This window comes from Rhea americana, unplaced genomic scaffold (assembly GCF_003343005.1).
Source record: "Rhea americana isolate MKP2758 unplaced genomic scaffold, rheAme1 scaffold_90, whole genome shotgun sequence".
NCBI classification, from domain to species: Eukaryota; Metazoa; Chordata; class Aves; order Rheiformes; family Rheidae; genus Rhea; species Rhea americana.
Window position 1 is genome coordinate 3,019,092 of NW_028187089.1, and position 25,594 is coordinate 3,044,685.

The window sequence follows — 25,594 nt, forward strand, 5'->3', positions numbered from 1 at the left end:
CTTGTTCRGTGTCCCAGAACATAAACACTGGCAGAGCTGTAGATTCCTTGTCCTGGGTAAGGTTTCTGATTTAGAATTAATTTAACTCAGAGCCCATGATTTTTGCATGACAAGATAAGTTGAAGGGGTAGTATGGTGCTTACTAAAGGACCCCCATCCTCTCCTACTATCATTTATGGAGTCCTAGTGCCCTACACTCCTTTCTGCTAGCAATAGCAATTGCCAAGGATGCTAATGCTGTTGCGAATGGGCCTGWTTTTGTCGCTTCTGGGAAATTAGCGTGATCATGATTTCTGGCTGCACACTCTTGCCTCGAGGAGTGAGTGTGCTGCTGGCATCCTTTGTGAGAGCACTACCTTGCAAACAAGCATGTCGCCTTTGCTGCCAGTAACACAGATTGCTGCTGGCTCTAAATCCTAGTTTTGATCCCCCTCTACCTTACAGCAGATTTTTGAGATTATCCACTGTTTTTTCTCAGTGGAGTTATCTTTGCAGACCTTCATCAGCTGTGTCCCACTTCAGCATTACATAATCTGTTGACCAGGTTTAAAAAAAGATCTTTATGTTTAACCCTAGCTTGGCCTCAGACATCTTTCWGGTCCATTTGAAATTGCAAAATCAAGAAAACCTGTTTAATTTGTGTTATCTAGTATACTRTTTAATTTAAGTGATAGCACTCAATTTCCCTTCAATAAAGTATATCCCTCTGTTCAAATCTATCCACACAAGGATACTGATCTTTCCTAGAGACAGAGGAGACAAAATCTATTAACTGTGTTTTCACTACACTCTTCAGATGTCTTCCTTTCATTTTTTTTTCTTAACTGTGCATATTTGAAGCCCAGAAAGGGGGTCCAACAGAGATTAATTGAACTGAATTAAGCAGGACACCTGGTTTCTTTACAAAAACAAGCTGCTTCTCACTTCTGTCTACTGAGGCCAATAGTGTGTTCACCTCTGCTTTGTTAAGGGGTTATGGTCAGTCCAAGGAATTCATGTGTCCCTCGCTTGCTGACCAAAACTCCACTAACTGAATGTTTATTATCCTATTYCTTTGAATGTCATACACTCCACCTTGCTGCCAGCAACAAAATCTCTAGTTTACTTTGAAGAGATGAAATTCAGGAGGCTTCTCTGGTATCTCAGSTCCTGACCTTCTGGGGAGGACTCCTATGGTCTTTTCCTTCCCTTCATTTACTGCTCTGCTGTCTAATGCCACTAATATATTGCCAGACACTTGCCAATTCCATAGGATTTCTTGGTTCCCTGTACAACAGCAGGTATGTTCCTGTTGTTTCCTCTGTGCAGCTGTCCTTCTTCTCCTTTGCAAGGATGTGTAAAGCCTAGATGGAGGTGGCCAGGTTATACGAAGTTCCTAGTTCTGAGCAGAAGCAGTTGTTGTCATGGTAGGGTCGCTGTGCAGCACGATCTACACCCAAAACCAGGGCACAGTGAAAAGCCTTTTCACCAGGAAAGCAGTTTGTGGAGAGCTGAATAGACAACTTGTCCCTCTGCTTGGATTACATCATCTCTGGAGCACCATCAGGCTGTGATCCAACTCACTTTTTCCTTTAAGCTGGGAATTCAGTTTTCTCTAGACTTTCAAGATGGACACACAGGGACCTGATGGCTCAGAAGGTCTGCCAACTGACAAAACCCTGGTCACACACTGGCACTGATGGTTATAATTGTGCGGAGCTGGGGCCCTGGAGTGACTGCTTTTAGTGGCTGGTATGGACAACATAAGCATCTGCTTTGGAGACAGGTTGGGCTAGTCTGTCTAAAAGCATTCAGTCACCTTATGTTCATGGACCTGGGAATGCTGTAGGCACTGGCAAGATGTCTTGGCCCACTACTGGGACCTGTGTCACAGCATCTAGCTCAACACAGACAGCTCCCTTGTACTCAGGATCAGTAATGTTTGGGCAGAAAGGCCGGTGGCCTCAGGAGGTCTGGGTTCCTTCTGAGGAAAAGGAAATCATTGCTGCATTTCCTGCTTGTGTTTCTCTGTTCTATTTGAAGCCTTACTGGACAAGCCTGCTGTGACATCCTGCTGGGAACACAGCTCTGAAGCCATGGGCATCAGGCATTTATTTATTCCTTCTCCAAGTGTGGAAAGGCCATCTTGATTAGCAAATATACATCTTTCAGAGCAAAGCTTCAGAATTAGTTACTAAAGAGTCCAAACCAAATAGAGGAGCCACCCACACTGCAGCCTTTGCACTGGTGTCTACTGCTTGCAGCGTCTGTCCTTTCTGACAGGGCAGTTAGAGACTCTCCTTGCCCATCAGGCACTCTAAACTTTATGAGGTTCCACACAAGAGGTAATTCTAGATACTTATTTATCCCACTGCCTCTCTGTATGTCCTATTTTGGCATTCCTATGTCATTGCTATTATGGATGAAAAGTCTTTTCACCACCAAGTCCTCCCATGCCCTCTCCACACCTACCAATTTCTAATAACAAGGCAAATGTACCAGAATCACCCTCTACATCTCCTCTTCACCTAGCTTCAAGCCCTGTCTGCTTTAGAACAGGATGTCATTCTGGGCAGCAGGAAAGACATCAGACCCCTGTTATTTCTGATAGAGTTATTGCTATGTTTATCGTAGTGGAGAGAAGTTGGCTCAAGGCCAGTGGCCCCTTTCTTCATTTGTGTTCAACACTGCATCTTCTTTGAGCACAAAATAGGATCAATTGCAGAGAGGCAATACAGTCGGGGCCAGTAATGCCTTGCAGCCTGCAGAAGTGACTTGCTGCCCTGAATGGCTGCCACACTACCATTCAGGGCACTTGACATGCCTTTGTAATATTCTTTTTGGTAGCCACTGCTGTTATAAGAGGACTTCATCTCCTACCAGAAAAACTCCGGTGAGTATGAAGACATAGCAGCTGCACCTTTTTATGAATTTACGGGAAGCAGCTCAGCCCACACAGTCGTCTATTCYTCCTTGCCTTGCCTGTTAGCCCTTCTTTTGGGTTCAAGTAGTGACAGTAGTACTTCCTCGATGCTTTCATCCTCATAGCACTTTGGGTGGTAATGTACATGTGTATTTGCCTTTGGGAGCCAGATGCAGAGGACAGGAAGGAGCAAACCCAGGCTTTTGCTGTTTTTTGTGGGACACTTAGGTCACCCTCATGTGCAGAGGGCCTCATGCTTCCACCACCACTGGCCATGGCCCTATTGCCATGCTGCAGATGGAGAAGAAAAACAGAGAGGGTCAGGAACTTTGCCAGAGTTAATTACTAGCTGATCTCAGATATAACTGAAGCAGTTTCTCACCTGTTGATTTAAGCATGTGAACAGCCATGAAGTGTGTTGGTAATGCCTTTGGATTGCCTGACTGATCGGTATTTTGTGTTGTTCAGAAGGGGAAGGGAGAGCAAATGTGATCTTCCCAYGGTCATGTTTCAGTAGATGGCAGGCTGCAAAATGATCATCTTGGCTGATCATCCATGGTGCTGAGGCTATGGGGAGATCATGTTTGATCCRCAGAGGCCAGAGCATGTCCAAGCCAGTTTGCAATAGCTAATCAGGCCTAAAGGTGACCTTCAGGGAGTGCCTGCCAGCCTGATTGTGTTATATTCAGTTCCCTCTCTGGGCTTCACAATCAGGTGACCAGATCTACACAAGATCTCCTCTTCTTCCAGCTCAAATCCTTCCTCTCTGTTGTGATGCTGGAAGGCAGGGCTGGAGGAAGAACCRGTTGCGCTGTATAGCTGGCTGTGTTTCTTTGTCACCAAACCGTGAATACTAGGAATGAGRTTAGGAAGAGGGGAACATTACTGGAAGTCTGAAAGATGAACAGACGTGATTATGGAAGTACTGTTTGATGCTCATTCCACTGTTCCTTCTGGTGTGGGTCCAACTGGAGCTATATGTCTGAGAGGGACACAGTTCCACTGGGAAACACGGCTGGGAGGGAATGGTGTGGGGAAGAGGCTGCAGGTTTTCTCTCCASGGTCTCCTCATTGTCTGTCCATAGCAAAATCCATTAGGAGATGCTGTCCCAGTTCTGAAAGCAAACTGCAAGCCCAGTGAGCAATTTGCCTTGAGCTGGTGAAAGCTTGCTTGTGTCCAAATGCTATGTTCTGGACACACTTATTGCCAAATATTTATACTATAAAGAAATAGGGCTTTTCAAAGCAGCAGGTGCTGTCAGCAGCATCTGGTACTTTTTTGGAAGAYAGTTATTTCTAAAAAGCATGCTCAAACAGAGACTCTCAACGTTCAGGGCACTGATTTTTGTTCTTTTCCAAGTGRTGGGACATATAATCTTAAAAGCAAGTGAAATAAAGGATAGGTGGAGGTGGGGGCAGTCAGAAAGGACTCAGTGAAATAGGTTTGATGGGTCTTGTGCATCAGTTTCTGTCCCAACTGACAAGTGCTACCATGTGGCGTGGCTATGTGAATGGCCTCCTGGCATGAGCCCTGGCCCCAACAGAGAGTTGTCACAGGGCCATTGCTGTGAGAGCTGGTGCAGRAGGACTGCAATGACCAACCCTGCCTGCCTGTACTGGGCAGCCCTGGCACATCCTGCCCAGCGGCTGTCCAGCTCGCCCTGCAGTGTGGATTAAAAGCCACATCTGAGGAGGTGCTGGTGCTTCTTGAATCCTGCTGAAAGCATCCTGGAGGGCTGGGAGAACAAAGAGCTTTCCTTTCCAGGGCCATTCTTGCACTGCAGAACTTGGGRGTCTAGCCCAGTGCAGTAAGCAGTGGGAGCAGAGGCAGGGTGGCTACGCTAGCCCAGGTGGCCTGTAGCCACTGCCACATAGACCTGATTCAGCCCTTTTAWTAAGACTCTGCCATGAATTTCCTGAGTGTTGTCTTTGCAGCCCTGCAGTATTCCTCAGGCCCTGTCTCAGCACTTTCCCCTCTCCCTTTCCCCACGCAGAGCAATTGCTTTCAGGCCTCGCTCTTGTGGATACTTTGAAGTTAGAGCTGCCCCTCTGCGCTCAGGCCTGAGGTGAGGGCATGCTGCACTGCTGACCTTGCTATAGTAAGCAGGGTCTTCTCATTCGTTTTTAAAATCCTTCTTCCTTTAACTAGCACACGAATGCTGCCTCATTTTAGATGCATCTGCTTGTGAGAAAGCTGTGAGGTCTGCTCAGGAGCAGAGGGCAGAGAAGCTCTTTTCTTCCACAAGCAGCCTGTGCCGCTAACCTCAGAGCAGGCAGAATAACCTCCGGCTGCCCCCAGTGCTGGGGAGGGGTGGAAAAGGAGTCATCTTGTGAAAGCAAAGAGCAACCTAAGCCTAGCAGCAATATAACCATGGCTGTGTACAGCTCCCCAAAACCAATAACCCTGCAGAGGAAAGGGAGGTATGCAGGACATATGAAGAGATGCATGAGCATTCCTGTGCAGGGCTGTTTCAGGCCAGCAGCGAGTATAGACACTGTCTGGTGTCCTGGACACCACTCCTGGACCCTAGTTTTTTTGGAAAGTGATGCAGCCATGATTGTGAGATGCTGCACCCCCAGCAGGGCTGAACCAGCCAGTGCAGCAGTGTGAGTAGGGGGAGATAGCATTTATCCTGCGTGTGATCTGCCCCAGGTAATGGGGAAGGGACAATATCCGTGCCCATACTGTCATGCAGCATGGCCATGTCACCCAGCACTGACCCTGAGTGCACTGCCAGAGCACCAAAGAGCTTAATACTGCAGAGGCTTTTGCACCTCTCCCTGGCCTTTTCCTTCCTCTAGCTGAAGTGGAAATGGATACAGAAGTGCAAGCCTGCTTCTGCTCTTGTCATCTCTGCAGCAGTGAATGTTATAAGACTGTTAGGTCCTGCCTGGCAGCCAGCAGACCCGGGCTCAGAATCTGGGGCACCACAGGGACCTGGCAAGGGAAAGCCATTGCTTTTCTCTCAGTCTGAGCTGCAAGAGCCACTGGAGCTGCCAGGCCAAGAGGCAAGTGTGTCACCTTCTAACAGTGTGGGGTTTCTGCTGTTCCTGGCTAGGTGAATACAGCCATGCATGAGGCCAAGCTGATGGAGGAGTGTGATGAGCTTATGGAGATCATCCGCCAGCGCAAACAAGTCATCGCCGTCAAGATCAAAGAGACCAAGGTAAGGAAGGCCAGCTCAGGATTTCAGAAGAAGTAAGGGGTGAATGCCTGATGCAGTGGGGGAGGCATGAGTGCACGAGGGCCTGTCTGCATCCCCAGCTGCAGTGAGCTGACCTCCTGTGCCATGGGCCAACTGCTGCTGCCTCGCAGGCTCTGTCCCTCTTCTGCAGGCACATCACAGCAATTCAGCAGCCTGGAATGCTGGAATGTGACAGCAACACGCAAAGGGCATTACTGTACAGTGAGTGTTGCCTTTCTACTGAAAGAATTGTTTTGGACAGCCATCACACACCTTCCTCTCCCTGCAATGAGTGCAGGTAGTGGGTGTGAGTCCAGGTATCCCTCACTGTTGCTGTCCCCAAGGCTCCTCTGCTGAGGACACATCCATATTAGAAAGGTCATGGCTAGAGGAGGGAAAGCGTGTTGATTAGCATGATAAATTGATGCAGTTGCTTGCATTAGTCCAGACAGCTTCCTCAGGGGTTTTATAACACTGTGATGTTAATATAATAATGTTGAATTAATATTGAAAGGCCATCTTAGTCCTTCGCTGCAGATAAAGTCGCATGTTCTGCATTGCAGTTTAGCCTTAGGCAAGTTGGCTTTTCTGGAGTTTTGAGGTGTTTGGACTTTTTATCCAGCAGTTCCAGGGGTCCTAGCTTTTCACATTTGTTTCCTTTCCGTGGGTAGAGGCTCAAACGATCATCTGTGCTTCTTAAATTAAAGCATATGCTAAGTCCAAGTGAGTTCAGTTGCTGTTAGTGGTGCTGGTACTTCAACCTTTCACTCTGTTATTGTAGAGTCTCCTTCCTACTGTAAAGCGTGACTCCATCTCTGTCCAAATGGCTCCAATGGGAGTTTATAGTACGTGAGCACAAGCTGTTTTTCTTTCTCATCGAGCTTGAATATACGCTCAACTCCAGCCAAATGAATCCATCCCAGCACCAACATTAAGTCAGAGAGCTCTTCCTACTTGGAATGTCGTCACCCAAAATATAGACTTTTTGTGCAGGCAAGGGGTTGGAAGTGGGTTATGCTATGTGCATGCGTGGGAGAGATACCCAGTGTACCCGCTCCAATTCCTGCACCCTCAGTAGGAGTAACAGCTTTAACTTGTGTGTGTTTTTAGCCTAGCCACTTAAGAAAGCGTACCTTACGTAACGGTGCCGTCTGCTGGTACATCTGCCTGTCTGCTTCTCGGTTCCCACCCTCTCCCCTTAACATCTTTTGACCCTGTTGTCCAATTTCAGCCACACTTGGCAGAGGGCTAAAAGTCTCAAAGATGTTATTTTACTACAGATTTCATGAGAATTATCAGCTGGATAGAGGAGAGAGGCCCTGATCAGTGCCCAACAATGGAAGGAGATGCAGAGCTCAGTGGCTTACAAATTCACAGGATGTGAGCCAGTAAGCTTGTGACCATGCAGCTACAAGCCCAGCATCTAGCCTGGAGAAGGATGTTGGGAATGTGGAAGGAAGCTAGAAGTACCAGGGAGAAGAATGGCAGATGGGGGAGATCAGGGGATGCAGGACAGAGTCCTTAGGACTCATTAATCCCAATAGTTGGGGAACCATTTGTTGGCTTTGCAACATAAGCTAGTGCAAAAGGGCAGTGAATGATATTCAGAAGTGCAGCTGCACCAAACCTTTGGAGACTCACCTTCCAAGACATGATAGCACTGGCATGGTAAGGCTCAGAGCTGGTGCTGCATGCCATCCACTGACCCAGCACCTCCAGGGAAGCAAAGCAAAAACTGCGCTGCTCCTGCAAGCTTCCTAATTGCTGTCCCCACTCACCTCCAAAATGCCCAGGGCTGCTGAGTAAAAGTCCTGGTCTTTTTCTGCCAACATGCAAATTGCTTTGCAGGAGCTGCTCCTTAGTAAGTTGCCTGGAAATGGAAATGAGCTTTTTTGCTAGTGAAATTGGACTGGAGATGAAAGTGTGCCGCTTTGCAGCACTGTAATGAAACCCATGCTGCCATAGCTGGCAATGCTGAGGCTGAAGGAAACGCAGCTCAGTGGCAGGCTGTTTGCAGGCCAGTCTGTGTTTTGGTCTCAGCTGTTCAGAAATAATGCAGGGAATGAGACATCTGGAGAACTGTCGAGGAGACAGACTTTCTCCATCCTCTCAGCAGCGTAACACCTATGAGAATGAACTCTATGATTCCAAGTGTGAATGGGAAGCAGCCTTTCCTAGGAGCTCCAGCCTCAAACATTTGACAAWATAAAAAGCCAAAAAAGGAGGAAGTACTGGAGACTGCAGATATTTTAAAGCACTCAGACTGCAAAGTGAGAAACAGTGCATTTCTGGTGAGTTGCCATTTAGTTTTCCATTTGTTCTATGCTGTTTTCCTGACAAATGGCCAAACGTATGGTGCATGTCACTGCATTGAACAGCTTGATCGCAGTGGCACATGGCTTTGGAAAGAGTGGCATCCCTGAGCCTGGGAAGARAAGTCACTGCAGAGGCAAAAATGTCAGGCCAGCAGTTCATTCCCAGCCAGAGCTAAACTCTGCAGGCATTGCTTACGTTAGAGTTCAGCGCTAAAACAACATTCCCCTTTCACAACAGCAGCTTTGAAGGCTGGCACAGCTTGGGGTTTCTTTGAGTTAGATTTCAAACCCAATAACCTGAATAGATTTCAAACAACTCAGTTGGAACAAAGCCAGCCCTCCAGGCTAGGTTCTGCTCTCACATKGGTTTAATCCTACCGATACCCACCTGCTTCCCTGCTCACCAATAGTGGGAGAGCAAACGGGGTCGAGAGGATGCCCCTCTGCCTCTTGGTGCCACAGAAAATGCTCACACTGCAAATGAGCCTCTCTCTTTCTCTCTCATTTATAGACAAAAATATATTGGGTATCCAGATGGAAATAGTGCATGAGCTTGTCCATCTCAGAAAGAGGAGAGGGAAGGACCATGACTATGTTTCTCTGTAGAATGGAGCTCTGAACCTGGGTGATAACGGGGAAGACAGAATATTGTGATGTTCACCTGTGTAGTGGACCACAAAGTGGGAACTTGATCTCTGCTCCTCTTTCCATACCCTCTGCCAACATGGAATTTACACATTGCCACATCAGACACCTTAGAGGAAGGATGGCATTGTAAGATTTAATTAGAATGAACACCCAGAGAGGCCGTATGGAGAGTAAGAATACAGTGCATAGGTATGCAATGGACATAACAGTGCCTTGCAGTTCTGGGAGGAATTAGGTGCTCCATACCATGTCTGTGTCACCTGATTTAGCAGAAGGCAGAAGGAGAATGCTGTGAGGCTGAGGCTTGGGAGGGAGCAGGAGCAGCAGCCTGAATTTATGCTCAGTCAATGATGGGAGGAACAAGATGCCAGAAGAGGAGTCAATGAGGGGCTGCAGCTCACAGGAGGAGTTAGCAAATCCTCCACACTCCTGGACAAGGCATCTCCAGGGACTAGACTGGGAATGCTSGGCGCTTTGACATAAGGAAGCTGTGTACAGCCTGTATGCGTCTTGTATTCCAATAATCCTAGGAAAAAGCTCTTCCTGGATGTATCACATATGTCTTTGGAAACCTACCAAATGCTGGATGCTGGAGAGTACACGTGCAGCACCTGGCTCWGAGTACAGATATGCCCAGCCTGCCACACATGGTGGTGCTCAGATATATGTTKTGCTGTGGCTTGGATACCATCACTGATCAAATGAGCCCGTGCAGTGCCCCAGTGAGATGGGAGTTGCTGCTGCTCATCTGTAGTGAACATGGTACCAAGGCAGTGGAAATATATGGGAAAGAACCAGGAAATAGAGAAAATCACTGGGGAGGATGAGAGAGGAGGAACAGTAGAAAAGCAGGTAGCTGTGCTGCCTTGAAGAGCACTCTGCTACAGCTTGGATCTGCCCTGCAGGTGCCAGCACCCGTGCCACCCACTCGTGGCACTAGCAGGTGCTGGAGTCACAGCCCAGCTCTGCTGGGTACAGGCCAGGGCATCTGCACCAATTTAAGCCRCAGCAGAGACTTTGTCTTTGATTAATGCATCCTCACTACCATCTCTGGTCATTCCTGGGATGTGGCCAAGGAAACGTGGTCTCCCTGTGCACAACTGGGTCCTAGGACTGTTCATATTGAGAGCAGGGGTTCTCCCTGTTTTTTCCCACCTGTAGCTAATTGCTGTTTTAAGGCTCCTGTAGTTCTTTCTTGAAACAAAAATCTGTTTGTTTCTCTTCGTTAGCCTCTCTTTGGTAATTTTTCTGATCAGTTTGGTCATCAAATGAACCATCCATCAGCCCATTAAGTCCCAGCAGGAGACTCACTTCCTTGTGTAAATAGTCGTTTTGAGTTCTGAASGGCTGCTGCTAGCTAAGATGAGCCTGCATTTCCCACTCAGTGCCTCTGCTGGCACTTCCTCCCATTACAGATGCCCTGGGGGGAGGCACGACAACCCTTTCTGTGGTGTTACTCATCAGCATGCTGGGCCTGTCTTTGTGAAGCTAGTAATTCCCTATTAGCAGTACCCCAGTTTCAGAAGATACTATTGCCCCCTACTAATATCTGGAGTTGTCTCTTTGACCATTTACTTATCAAACATAGCTATTAATAGCCATATCACAACAATATGATCACAGGTTACAATAAATCAGAAGCTRTAATTGGTATAATACTCTTTGCCTTTCCCATCCAGCAAAACATTTCTGCTAATCTTCTGTACTTACCTTTAGCCAAGGGCAGAATCCAGCTGGCTGTCAGCTTCTTACTATTTTCTGTAGTTGGTCTATGACACTTGTACGTCTTCCTGGTTCCCCTTCTTGCCTGTCATTTATCCAAACTGACATCCTCTTGCTCTCTGATAATTTTGTTCAAAGCTATGCTCCGATGCACTGTAAACTAGGAAGCGAGAAAGACATGAGAGGYAAATGGCAGTAGGTATGGAATGACCCACACCATCATTTTAGATTCTGTATCCCTGGCTTTATTCATCTGTATCTTATCCAATAAGCCAGCTGAGTCCTCTGCTCTTTGGATGGCTGCTTCAAGTCTTCGCTGCCCATCACACCTGCCCTGAATAGTGCTGTGCTAATTGCAGTCCCAGGTTTGCAGCGGGATGATCAGAGGTGTTCATTCCAGCTGCGAGGAACCCTGGGCTCCRTGCCCCATGGAGACGGAAATCCCAGTGCACGGGAGCCAGCATGTATTTCTGAGAARGGACTTTTGGCGACCCCAGCTTTTCCAGGCTCGAAATTCAGCCCCTGAAATGATGGAATTGAATGAAAAATCATGGGATTGTCAAAAGTAATCAGTGAAAGAGTCTTTTCAAGGGTTTCTTGTTTCTGAGCCTCATCAGGTCACGTTCTTACGCTTTTTTGCTGCAACAAGGAGAGAACTGAAGCAGATAAAGAAAATGACAGCAGACTTTCTGATGCAATCACTTCACTGCAGGATCTGTGACTTTAAAAATAATGCATGAGAAAGTGGTGAGCCTCTGGCAGTGCTGACACATTAGTTATGGTATGGGATGCATCTCCACATGGATGTTCTTCTTAGAGGCGAGAAGGGTAGCAGGGCAGCTTTGGTACAATTACATTCATTTCAATTCTCAGCAAGGAGCAGATGCAGGATCACAGGTCATCAGAGCTCTCTGCCCTCCTTTCCTGGGAAGAAACAAGGAGAGTTAATATTTAGGAACAATTTTTACGTACTTAAGGGAAATGTACCCGCACTGTCTTAGGTCTTTGAGGGGCCAGTGGCTTCCCCAAGAAAAAGACTGGATATTTGGTCACACCACTAAAAGCCTTATACATTTCTCAAAAACCCATGAGCTCTGAAGACCTGCCCTTTAGCAAAGTCAGGTTTGTAGTCCTAATTGCAGAAAAGCCCAACAGGGCACACAGCACCTGGCTGCTGCAGCCTGAACACTTGGCAGAGAAGAAGACACAGGACTCTGGGGACAGTGTGTGTTACAGCGAGCAGTGTAACCTCTGCCCTGTATGTTTCTCTCCCAGAAGGGCTTTGCTGGGTGGCCTGGCCTCTGCGAGGGTTGCAATCCCCCTCGGCTCCAGCATGTCCAGTGACGCTTGGTCTCAGTGATGCAGCACAACGTGTGCCAGCTCAGCCCTTCCACAGCAGCACTTGAACCATGGAGAAGGTTCTGCAGGGCTGGCCTAGGGCAGTTGGCTCACTGCTGCTCTCACCTCCTCACTGTCAAAGTCAGGGGATTAAATATGAAGACAAGACAAGGGCATGGTGGATTTTAAAGCGAGGTTAACACCAGTGCGCCTGCAGGGCTACCTCAAGCGGAGCTTACAGAGCAGCAAGCCTCTCTGGTCATGGTGGACCATATCATTAGCATCCTATGTTTTCTCTTTCAAATGCACCATTGCAAGCAGAGGTTTTCCCATATGCCTTGGACCTAACCTACACCCTCTGTCACTGTTCTCTTTATGCTCTATCAGTGCATCCAACTTGTGACCCACAGCTCCGCACTTCCACATTTCCTGAAATGGTCATGTTTGGGATCATATCACTGAGTTTATGCATGCTCATGTGCCTGGAAGAACAAAGTTTTGATGGTAGGCAGGTTCTGGCTGCAGAGATGTCCTCTGTGCAGAGGTAGCTGGTAAGGTGGAAAGGCTCTTGAGGCTGGGCACAGAGCCTCGGAGTCCTTGCCAATCTGCAGTGGGATTTGGAGCCTCTTACCATAAAAGACATGTGCTGCATCTGTCCCACAAGCCAACTAGAACTGGCTTTAGGCAAACTGACTGCGCAGCCCACATCTCAACTCTGATGAGCTGCTGAGCCTTTATCCAAGGGTGCAGACATAATTAGCACCTGGAACAAGCTAGCTTAGGTACATGCAAGAACACCTTTACCTGCCCAAGAGCACCACAGAGGGCTGTGCATGGCAGCAGTAGAGTAAAATAAGGTTTAGCAGGAAGGCCACGGGAGTATATTGGGTATGTGGCAGCTTGTGGGGTCCTGAAAGGAGCATTTATGAATTCACAGTGCATTTTCTACTGCTGTAATTCAAACTACATGCAAGAATAAGTCAACAGTGAGTCACAGCCCATGACTTTTTGCTGTAATAGAAGCAGGCACAAGTCTGTTATTGATAATGAGGTTACTTCAGCCCTCAGTAATGGTAACAAATCTGGCATAAATCAAAGTGTCATATGGCATAACAAGCGCTACCTGTTTCATCTGATCCTGCTCCCATTCACCCCTGCCAGCAGCACACGAGCTCTGTGTGTGCATGTGTCTGAGCATCTGGGAGTTGTCAGAACACCATGGGGGGAGCAGAGCTATTAAACCGCAGAGACTTGCTCTCTTGCCTCCTTCCCTCTTCCTGCTCCACTCTTCATGTTTCTCTGCAGCTGTCCAGCATCTTCTATATTTGCTGTACTCTGCTGCTGCCTCTCTCATCTGCTGGGAGCCACATGACATGGCCAGAGCTAACATGGCATGGTCATCCCAATCCACGATCTTCTGCGCAGCTGCACCTGGTGCCAGAGGTGATGGAACAGGAGCACGAGAGAGACAGCAGCCCAGAGTCACACCAATGGGCTTCAGAGGGGGACCCAAGTGTGGAAATGGAGGACCCCCCCCCAAAGAATTAGGAGAAGGAGCACTGGCTATGGGCAGCAAATCTGATGTGGCATAAGTGCCAGGGTCCAGCAGATGTGTCTGGCAGATGGATGGAGCTAGCAGGGTACCAGAGGCTCTACAGGTGATGGCAGTCCTCCTCATCTCACTGATAGGCCCCTAATGATCTCTTCCCTGATGCTGGCAACACAGTGGGCCATTCCCAGGGGCACATAACCATGGGTGCAATTAGTCAGCTCAGATCTGGGCTACCAGCCCCTGAGCAAGAGATTACAGCAGGAAGAACACATATCTTGTCAGCTGGGTTTTACTCATTCTCACCAGTGACATCCTCTCTCCACCATCCCTTATTGCTTTGGGAGAGCAAGGGGGACAGGTGAAGGGACAGGTTGAAGATACACTTAGCTGTGAGGTCCTATCTGTGCAAACCCATTGACCTTGGAAACTGAATGAGTGTGAGTGGCTGAGACTCAATGAAGATTAGGCTGAGATGCCAGGAGCCTCAGGAGAGCAACCTGAAGAGATGGCGCCTGTCACTTGCCAGATGGGCTCATGATGGTCCCTTGCTCTGCATGGAGCCCAAGCCTTGTACTAGTGTCTGAGCCTTGGTATTGGGTCAAAGTGTGTCCCTTTCCCTTAGGATACAGAGAACTTCATACCTTGACCCTAGCTGTGACTGACTGTCATTTCCAACCAAAGTCTGACTTCACGTCAGTTTATTGAGGACCATGTTTCAGCTCCGCTTGACTCAAGGTATTGTTTGGAGGGTTGCCCAGGTGTCTTAACCTATCACATAATTTACCATGAGTTCTCCTTTTACTGCAGCCTGGCGAGCTGCTTCAAGGGCTGCCCAGTGCTGAAATGATGAGGGCTGGCACATGAATATTCCTCTGTGAACCTGTACAATACCATCAGTGGCACCCAGGTGTGTCTCAGGATGCATGCAAACCCTTTGGTGTATGCAGAGGGGTACATAGTTGTGGATTTTTCTTGGCTTGAGATGCTCGGAGTTCATTCATTGGCTTTTATCCCTTGGTTCAATCTATTCTGAGCTCCTGCAAAAGTGCTGAGGGAGCTGCTCAGACTGGGAGCTGATGGAAAGAAGCCTGGTCCCCTAGACCAATGCAAGGGAGAGCAGAGATGTGGTGTCAGGAAGGGGATTAGCATGATATTTAATTGTAAAAGCACTGACAGCGCTGACACCTTGAAAGAGCAGCTCAAGTATTCTCCCTGTCAGCTCTGAAAGCTCTTGCTCTTGTTTCTTGTCAGATTTTCAAACTGTGGACGGGGGTTTCAGATTGACAGTGTGCTCCAGGGCAGTGGCRGTGAGCGAGGAGCTGCCAAATGAGAAGCTTTGGGAGCCGCTGTCATGGGGGCTTTACAAGGCTCGCAAAATGCCCTAGTCTCTAGTTAAAAAAGGAAACAGGGAAATAGTCTCAGGGTGTGAAAATTCAGCTGGGAGGGGAGAACTGCTGGGCAGGAGCAGATGGGAGGAAGGCAGGCAGTGTGCRTCTGTGCCCAGACACCTCCAAGCAGCTCTACGTGCACCGGGGCAGTGAGAGGTAGGGCTGGCAGGGGACTGTAATGCAGAGGCCGCGTGGCTGGTGGGCAGCCCTTGCGTCGAGGAGGGAGCAGGGGAGGGCTGGTGTACATAGGCTTGCGAGTGAGGACTGCAAGATGCCAGTTGCTCCCATTGGAGATGTGCTGGAAGAATTGCATGTGCATGTGGTAGTATAGGCCAGAGACAGCAAGTGTAAGACTCTGTCATTTCACTCTTGCAGAATGAGTCCAGCACAATGCTTGGTTGCAGGTGTCTTCTAAATAAGCTAAAAGGCATGCTGTCTCGCTGACTGATCCCTCCTACACACACTCCTGGAGGGTTATCATCTGTTTAATTTTAAAATACATTTGTGCRATGCCTTTCAGGAGAGTCTAATGTGTGGTACAGCTGAAGAATACAAGGCAGATGTCCAAAGTAGGATTTATTATTTCTGAACCTGCTGTTTCAAATATTCCCAGTTCCATCTTCTGAAAGATGCTTTCTCCTCCTTTAGGTATCTGGACGGTTCTTCACTACATACACAAACACAGTGGTGAATCAAGGAACAGGGCACAGGGAATTTATATTTCGTTAGCAATTACCAAGTTGCCCTGTCTCAAGATGGTTTTCCAGATACAGAATAGCTTCCAGTGTGGTCCTTAACGCAATTCCCTTTGTGCTCATACCCTTCCTTGTGTGTCTTTACTGGTGCYAGAGTAGGACCCAGGAGTGTCCACTGAATCAAAATACTGTCTCTGGCTCCAGCTAAGCATCAGCAGCAAGAACAATGGTACGGCGTGTTCTAAACACATGGTATTGATCTCAGCACCTTCAGCTCAAGGCTTTCTTAAATTCCCCTGTGCTCCTAACGAGGAAATGTGTGTTGGCTCCAGGCTCCTCTGTAAAGTCCCTTTTTCCCAGTGGCCTTGTCTGCTCCTGGCTCGTGTTTGAGTTTTCCCATTTCCAGTGTGAAGTTGTCTAGTTTTTGACAACTCCCCATTGCTTCTGAATTTTATTCAGTTCTTTTACTGTCCTTTTACCCTCTGCTTGGTATCTTCTGCTTCCTAGCTACTGAAAAGGGAGGGATTCTGGCAGGGTTTGAGAGCTACGTTGTGATCGAATTTAAATTGGTGCAGCCTGATGTGAAATCAGTGCCAAACTGGCTACATGTATGTGTATGCATTCACATAGAGAAGGGAGGGAAAGAAAGGGATCCAGTGATTATTTTGTTGTTGGAGCCATAGACCTTAATTSAGGAGACCCTACAAAGCATGACAGCTCTCTTGTGTTGTGGAACCATTGCAATTGGTGAGCGACACCTGGAACAATCTGGGGCTTGTGTTTGCTGCTGGAAAGGAGCTAYGCTAAGGAAAAAGCATCTCTAAAGCTGTGCATTTCTCTTTCTTACAAAACAGCAGGAGTAGCTTGATTGCTTGATTCTGTTTTCAGTAGGGGATGTGGCGGCAGTGCTTCTGTGTAGTACAAGAATAAGAGTTTCTCTTTAAACTTATCTATAAATCTGACTTTCATTCATCTTTGCCCTAGCTGCCTGGAGGATTTAGGAGTTTTGGGGGAGCAGCAGTTAGCTGAGTCATGTTCTAAGAGGACTTTCACCTAAGTACCCTTCTGAACTTGTTYCCTAGTTGTTCAGCACCATGTTCCCCTGTGTATRGSCATGGAGATTTAGCCTAAGAAATACATTTGTTCTGGTTTCTTTGCTTACCTCACAGCTGCTGAGCTCCATTATTTTGCAGAAGAGAGAGAGAGAGATGCCATCAAATGCATCGTCCGTGTTTATTCCTTTATGGCTTGTTCAACATTGTCTTAAGCCATCAATGAATATCTTTCAAGGAGTCTTGTGGAGAGAGAACTGAAGATGCAGGCATAGTTTCTCTGGCATCACTTCATCTCCCATTTACTATGCTGGCTGGATCACATCTGAGTTTCCACTAGATGCAGCAAGAACAGTGAGGCTGTCAAAAGCAGAGGAGGCCCTGTATCCCTGCCCCGAACACTAGTCTGTGCAGGACTCAYGTGAAACTTGTGTGGAATGGAGCAGAGCCTGTTCCTGCCACATGCCTTGTTTTTAGATGCAAGTTTGTGTCTGGGCTTGCTTTTTAGCTCAGTGGTAGTACTTCCCTGTGTCGCAGGTAACTCACCCATCCCATCTTATTGGAGCCCATAACTGCAGAATGATCTGTGGTGGGAAAGGTGACATTTTCCAGCAACAAGTCTGAGCTCTACTGTTGCTGAGCAATGCCAAACAAGTGTGAAATTTCTTTGCATTGTGCTGAATTATTTTGTAAGAGTGCTTCTCTCCTGGCCACATCTKCAAGGAGCCAGCCCGGATGTGCTGAGGGAGAGGAAGGCATAGTGCAAATAAGACTGTGAGCATTTGTGTAGGAAGAGTAAAGAGAAGACGCATTGTTCTGCTSTTTTGATCACATGTGGGACCTTTAGAATAGCACAGAGACTTTCCCCKGTGGCTTTGCCATCTGTAATCAAAAATTAACATGGAAAGTGTGTTGATGCTCTCCCTTTCCCTCCAAAGCCCTTGGAGACATTTCCATGTGATTTCTCCACTTCTCACTTCCACTGAGCAGCTACTGAGGTAGGATGAGGGTTTCTCCTTTGCTTTTCAARCTCTGCATGTTATGTGCCCTGGGGCTGGCTTAGCAAGCACGCCAGCTTCACTGTCCACCCCAGCCTAAACAAGACAGCTCGAGCCAGCTGATTCRTGGGCAAGACTCCCAGGGCTCCTTGCAAATCTTCTCTGACTGCTGATTTCTGAGTATTTTCATTTYCTTCTGCTCCTCTCTCAGGTGATGAAGCTGAGGAAGTTGGCCCAGCAGGTCGCTAACTGCCGGCAGTGTCTCGAGCGCTCAACAGTCCTCATAAATCAAGCAGAGCATATCCTGAAAGAGAATGACCACGCGCGATTCCTGCAGACAGCCAGGAATGTGGCGGAGAGGTGCGTTCACAATGTAGCGGTAATTAGCAAGTTTGATTGTGGTTGGTGTCTGGGAAATTGGTGACAGCACTTCTTGGCCCAGCAGTAAGGGGTTGTCCTCTGAATACAGCACCCTGCTCCCTCAGAGACTGGTCTGCCCAGGGAGTACTCCATCATCCCCACCTATTTTGCATAAGTCTAAATGGCTACAGCTTTCCTGCATGTTGCACCCAGCCACTGCTGGGGAAAGGATGCGCTTGTTGGCCTCTCTGTATCACTCATGATATACAGCATACTTTCTCCAAGCATCATATTGCTGCCGAGCTGAATAGCCTACTATGTGGTGTGGTGCAGTCAGCAAACAAGACTAGAACAACAAGAATTTAAGAAATATCTGTGAAAGTGAGCTGGCCGAAAACAGCCAGAATACAGGGCCAAGTGAAACATTCAATGGTTTAGGTGGGATTCACTAACTAAGTAGTAACTGATCTCAGATGATCTCTCAGGAACTCCTGACTTAGTACCATGAATTGCTGTAGGGTGAGTCCAGGAGCAAGGAAGGGTGGAGGAAGATCTTGTACCCGAGGCACTTAGTGATTCAGATCTACAGCAGTGTGCCCAGTGGGGTGTTGCCCCTAGACAGGGCTTGAGAAGGTTCTCTGTCATTCAGACTAGAGCTGGTCAGAGCACCCTTAATACACTTAAAATGCATGTAGGTGGGTAGGGGCTGTTGGGGTCACACCATCATAGTGTGAATAATATTACAGCAGTAGGAAAGGTTAGCAAAAAATGTCTGCATCACAGACCCAGTCTGAACCTCCTCATGCCGTAGCCTGGAATGGGGRATATCATGGCAGGGCCTAATGAAGTTGACCGTCTAGGGTGCACCAGGGCAAATGTTGGTCCCTGGGCTGAAGGACTCAGAGAAATCCTGACGTGAAGAGAGCTCAAGAGTCTTCAGCCCCACTGCACGCTCGCAGCAGGGCTGTCATCAGCACCATGCCACCCTCCTGGGGAAGGAGCTTTTCCTWATGCCCTATGGGACTCCCACAGCACAGCTTGTAGCGTCACCCTTCAGTCTAATGCCTTACACCACCAAGAGGCATTTGGCTCTGTCAAGTCTGCCCCTGCCCTTCAAGCAGCTATCGCTGYTGCCAGGTCCCCCTTCACATCCTCTCTGCCCACCCATCTCCTCCACTGCTCCTCATGGATCCATRCTCCCAGCTCCTCCCGATTTTGGCAGCCTCTGATAAACTGTGTTTTTTATAAGCCTATAGAGTGATCCTTGATTATTTCAGCGAACAAAGGGGAACGATTTTGTCATTAGTGACACAAGACAAACTAGCCTTGTAGCCCCATTTCTGGGCAGTTGTCGCTCCGGTTCTCCTGTGAAGCTCTCCCAGCTAGATAATGTGACGTGGAGTGTTTGTGGTGTGTTATGTCACTGCAAGGCAGTTTGCACCTTTTTAATCACTCATCTCACTGCTCTTGGGAGTCAGGAGCAATGTGTACCCTGATGTATATTGATGGTCTCTTCTTTTCTTTCAGGGTCGCCATGGCAACTGCATCCTCTCAAGTTCTGATACCCGATATCAATTTTAATGATGCCTTTGAAAACTTTGCTTTAGATTTTTCCAGAGAGAAGAAGCTGCTGGAGGGACTGGATTATCTAACAGGTGTGTGCACAGACTCACTCCCTACCGTGCGCATCACACTTCATTCCCTGCACATTGCTGAGGGCTGGAAAGGATATTTTAAAGCAAACTAAATTACCAGTCATTCTCCCCTGTTAAACTTCTGTGGGACACAGTGCCATGGCAGCTCTCAGCCAGTGCAGAGGCTTCCATGCCATCAGCAGAGCAGTCCTTCCAGAGCAGAAACACCTTCCACTCCTCAGGGTGCACAGCATCTCCACTCCCCTCTGTGTGTCACRGAGCACCATGGCTTTTCTAGAAGTAAGATGGAAAAGTTCAGGAAGCAGGTCAAAAATTATGAGCTCTACAACTGACAGAGGAGGCTGATGCCCATARAGAAAAAGTGTGGGGAGATCTAGGAAGGGAAAGGTGAATTAACCAATTACTTTACTTTTTATGCAACATGTCTTTTACTGTTTCTCCTTAGCTGCACCTTTTTATGGGGCTCTTTATGTTGATTTACAAACTCCTGGGGGCAGAGCCTTTGCTGGAACAAAAGAGACATGCAGATTGCAGTTGGGTCTCTTGGTGCTGCCATAATACCCATAGCAAGGAATAATAGTTACAGGCTGCATACCAGTAAGGACTAGGAAGGGCTGTTCATGCACTCATGTATCCAGCTGGAGTGAGGTGATGTGCTGGTAGGAGCAGCACTGCTGCCCAGATCAAGAATAGGAGCCTGCTTGTTTATGATGCTGTCTTCTGTAAAATCAAAGGAAGGAACAAAAGCTCTAAGAAGACTAGGCATCATTACTTACATAAATATGATTTTCTTCATGTTTATGCAGGTAAGCTTGGAATGAATGATAAATGAAAAAATGTCAGCTCTATCCAGAACRTGTATTGGACAAAATATTTATTCCAAAATTAGTGCCAGGAAGTAGTTTGATTTTAAGAGATTACTCAATTTGTTTTGAGCTTGAGGTGTCAGACTTCACAGTGACAACAGCAATAACATACTCCCCTGTTCTGGCACTCTTGGAAACACACTGTCCCTCAACATTTGCCACTTAGCCCAACTAAAAATTTTAGTGAAGTGGGAAACTCAGCATAACATAAAAAGAGACAGCTGTTTGTGTCATGAGAGACCTGCTCCCAGCTCACTGAGCCCATCTTTATTATTATGGGAGCAAAAAAAAAAAAATATATATATATATATATATATATATATATATAAAACCTTACTAAACTGTGTTACCTGTGATCTCCTGCAGCGCCTAACCCTCCATCTGTTCGAGAGGAACTTTGCACCGCGTCCCATGACACGATTACAGTTCACTGGATCTCGGAGGATGAGTTCAGTGTCAGCTCCTATGAGCTCCAGTACACCATCTTCACTGGCCAAGCCAACTTCATCAGTAAGTTGCTGCACACTAGCTCTTTCTGGGAAACCACAGTCCAGTCTGGGAAGAAAGAGGTCCTTGATTAGACATGAAGAAGTGAAGGCATTTCAATTCCAGCAGCTGAGGGCTGCTCTCATCGCCGCATCTTGCAGGAGCCGTGGCTCACTGGCAAGAGGATGGGAGGGTTCCAGAYAGGGAGATGCACTGACCACCATGGTCCCTCTGCCCTGCTGCAGCCCCTGGTTGCAGTGTTCCACCACTCTCAAGGAGGGAAAACTTTTCCATATGTCTAATAGGATTTTCATCTGCCACAACTTGTGCTGCTGCCCCATGTCCTGTCCCCAGGCACCTCTGCCAACACTCTGGGAACGATGAGGGCTCTCAGTGATTTGTGTGCATTAGTACCTAATAATTTAGGAAGTGCTATGGTCAAATAGCAACGAATTACCTACTGAGGTTGTAGCATCCAAATTCTCTGGGAGGGTCTGGGCTTTATGGGACCTRTCTTGTTCAGCATACTTTCTCTCTGATTTCACTTCATGCTCTGATGCCATGTTATGTAACAGGAGAGCTTTAAAAGAGCCCTGCAGGGCTGAACCAGCCCCCAGGCCTGCCATGAAATCAAGACCATAACCTCTTAAATGCATAGTCCATCCTGGATATTTGTTACCRTCTAGCCAGGCAGGACATTTTCAACCTCAATAGGTCTGTCCCACCCAAAATATTTCCTCCTGAACACATCTGATGTGCTTTAGACATTGAGCAGAGATGCCCTTTGCAGGACCTGGACACATATTGTCACAGATACAAGTTACTGGAGCAAGAGCTGGGCTTTTTAGTACGAGAAATATTTTAACGGTACATTTAACAGCTGGCTCCACTGTCTTGGAAGGGAGGTAACTGGATCCAGAGACTTTCTCCCAAGTTATGGTTGGTTATTTGCAAGGCACCTCCAGAGGCGTGATGGGTATTCAAACAGAGCATACAGGAGAAAGAAAGCTTGTGATTATAATAACTTCAGAGAGACACAATCTTCCCTAATCCTGATGTTTGAGTAGGGTGGATRATAGAAAGAATAAAGAAAAAACAGAAAAGAAAAGAAGGAGGTGCAGGGAATGGCTTATTACAAGTTAGAGGAAGGTAGAACTGTTCTGGGAGAGTGTCGTTTTATCTTGGGAATGCTGTTCTAAGGATCAGGAGCTTAATAGCAAAAGTTGTCCTTAGCCCTTAGCACAGGGCAGAGGCTGGTGCTGGGAAGCACGTGGCTACTGGCACAAATCTAGTCCACATCCAAAAGCCATGAATTACTCTGAGAAACGACCTGGAGAAGTCTCAGCCTCRTGTCCTTGAGCCCAATATTGCTGCCAGGCCACGTGCCCTTCATGAGCACAGCTAGCAGAGGACATCAAGCCTGCCATTCAGGGACTTCAGCGAAGGCTAAAGCCCAGACAAGCCATGCAAAATGGATGCCTTCCTCCAAGGGCATCACAGGCCATGTTGGGGGGGGGGTTACTTTACTGTTGCTCATCAGACTCACCTTGGTCTTCAGTAGAAGAGTCTGTGCCCCATAGCAAAGAGGAACCAGGAATATTTCTGGCAGCTGCTCTCAGTACTCTGCTGTGCTGGGCCAAACACAATCTGACAATACAAAACAGCATCAGGCAAGGCAAATCTGAGCTGTCTGCTGTTCTGATCAGGCTTGGCGTGTAGCCACTCTGATGTTTAAAGTGATTGTACCTAGCATTTCAAAGTTGTACATTGACATTAGGGCTGGAGTTCTGTTCTAATATTAGCTAGGCAGAATTCAGCAGATCCTGAATCAGCTGAAGGATTGAACATAAAACGAGCCATAATTSCCTGGGGATTCAAACTTAACAAATATGCCAAATGTCTATTTAATTTCCTCCCCCCAACATCAGCGAAAATGATCAAAACAGGCCGAGGCTCTGATCTTCTTAACGCCATTGATTATCGTAAAGGAGAGCTGATGAACTGCAGGTTTAAAAAGCCAGGGCTCAAAACTGTGGCTTCCCCAAGGGACAGAGGTGTCTCATCTGCAGTATCTGTTTACTTTTTATCATTCTTCAATGTCATGAGAGTTTTTGAAATAAAAAAAAAAAAAAAAAAAAAAGAAAGCTGACCTGATTGTAATCGTGGAAAAGAGTTCTTTAGATTTCCACAGAAGTGCAGTTAATATGAGAAGAGCATTTCAATCTCTAATGCTCAGGGAAGAGCATTAATGCAAAGGGCTATTTATCAGTCTCAGAAGCAGTGATTTATTTCTTTAGGTTCCCAGTGAATCCTCCAGGTGTCAGAAATACATACATTTTATCAATTTTTGTAACACTGCCTTTTCCCCAAATTGGGGGCTTTTGCATACTGAAGGAAAGTTAGTTCATTGGCTTGGTTATAAGAGAGACTCCAGCGAAACTGCATGTTTCACTATTAGAAAAAACATGAAAATTTTAACAGGAAAACTGAAATGTATCTTCCAGCTTGTCTGTCCTGAAGTTATGCTTCAAAAAAGCAGAACATCCTAACAGTATGGCTCTTGGAATAAAGTTTTRGTCCTGATTTTATTTAAGAGCACCTACTGTTGTAGGAAATGCCAATAAAATGCTTCAGAATTGGCTTTCGAGGGCTCCATTACTTTGTCTTGATTATCAGTAAAATAGCACTGCTGGAAATGCAGTGTCACARAACAGGGAAATTGTTAAGTGCACCTTAAAATATGCAAGAAGCTGSCAGAAAAAGCTTCTGCTTCAGACTTTCAGAGTTGATAAAAGTTGCATCCCCAACCTTCTCTAGGAGCCTTTACTCTTGTTTTAAAAAAACAAGATCTCACGATGATTTATTTCCTTTTCAAAAGAGGTTCGTTATGGTTACCTGGGCCTCACACATCTAGGATTTCCAATACTGAGCTCTTCTAGGGTTCTCCCAGCCACAAAATGTTGCCTTCAGCATTGCCTTCATAAATTGGAGCATGGGAGAGCTCAGCTACTGTTTTGGCTATGTTCTTAAGTGGTCATCAGCTTTCATCTCTGGATCTGGTATTTAGGAAAGAAATGTGGGATATGCTGGTATCACTGAGTTATTTAGGTGGGAAGGGATATCTAAAGGTATCTGGATCAACCCCTGCTCAGAGCAGGGCTCAGTTCAGCGTTAGATCAGGTTGCTTGGGTTTTTGTTCCGTTGAGCATTGACTGCTTGCAAAGATGGAGATTCCCCTGGCTCCCTGGGCTCTGTTCCAGTGTTTCACCACCCTCATCTAGAAGAATGTTTTCCTCATCTAGTCAGAATTTCCCTTTTTGCAGCTTGTGTTGTTGTCCCTTGTCCAATTCCTGGGCACCTYTRGGAAGGGTCTRGCTCCATCCTCTCTCCACTCACCCATTAGGCAGTTGCAAGCAGCATTAATATCCCCCTACGTCTTCTCTTCTCCAGACTGAACAGACCCAGTGCCCTTGGCATTGCCTCATACCTCCTGTGCTTCAGCCCCCAGCCAACTCAGAGACCTCCACTGGGCTTGCTCCGGAGCGTCCATGTCTGTCTGGGTCAGGGAGCCCCAGACTGGTCGTAGTGCCCATATGTGATGTCTCCTGTGCTGAGATGAAGGGAGAAAACCCTTCCCTCAGCCTGCTGGCTGCGCTGCTGTTAACACCAACCTGTGGTGCTGCTAGCATTCATATGGCCCAAGGGATCAGATTTCTGGAGGGATTTAGGTGTGTGGTTTGTACACTAATGCATTGAAGATAATGGGAATTAGTCACCTAATTATTTATTAATGTGTTAATTAGTCACACACATTTTGGGTCTGTATGGACTTTGGCACAAGCATTAATAAGGTGAGATGKGTGCAAATACTGGTGATGAATAGAAACAGCAGTGAGTGGAGAGACAGCTCTGAAAGAAAACCAAAAGGGACAAACATCAGGAGTGTTTTCCTTACCCATCTTTGTTAGCTCTTCACAGAGGGACTAAAGAAAACAGCAGTTAACATCTCAGAGGAAAGAATGAATAATATATTGTCACTTGGAATAACACATTTGGAACTGGATGATGAGAACATTTGAGTCCTGGCTGAACTCATGGATGAAGAGACACTGAAAATAGCGTAATGGTTTACATTAGAGCTATAAAAACAGGTCTGCTCCGAGGACAATGGGCTGTGTGCTAGGGCTCACCTAGCAAGAACGCAACGAGGAGGCTTCCCATTAAAGGAAATACCTTTCCAAAGAGCGCACAGTTGGCCTGCTGAAACCATCCTCTTAACGCTGTCTTTAAAGCCAAGAGCACTGCAGGAGTCAGGCATTTTTATGGATGACGAAAGCTACAGTAAAAAAGATCTTTTTTTTTTTTTTTTTTTTTTAAGCTTTGGCAAGAATAGAAGTTCTTGGTCTTCAAGGCCAAGCCCTTATTGATTGTT

At 47.0% G+C, this 25,594-nt stretch overlaps 1 protein-coding gene across 3 annotated transcripts in view; it reads left to right on the forward strand.

Moving 5' to 3' along the window:
- Positions 1-25,594, forward strand: part of MID2 (midline 2) — a 167,975-nt gene that overhangs the window by 115,365 nt on the left and 27,016 nt on the right. For all 3 annotated transcript variants that reach the window (XM_085324234.1, XM_085324236.1, XM_085324235.1), the window contains 4 exons: positions 5,962-6,069; positions 18,007-18,155; positions 19,683-19,810; positions 21,043-21,186. In XM_085324234.1, the coding sequence (XP_085180360.1) occupies positions 5,962-6,069; positions 18,007-18,155; positions 19,683-19,810; positions 21,043-21,186 (529 nt within the window). The remainder of the gene's footprint in view (positions 1-5,961; positions 6,070-18,006; positions 18,156-19,682; positions 19,811-21,042; positions 21,187-25,594) is intronic.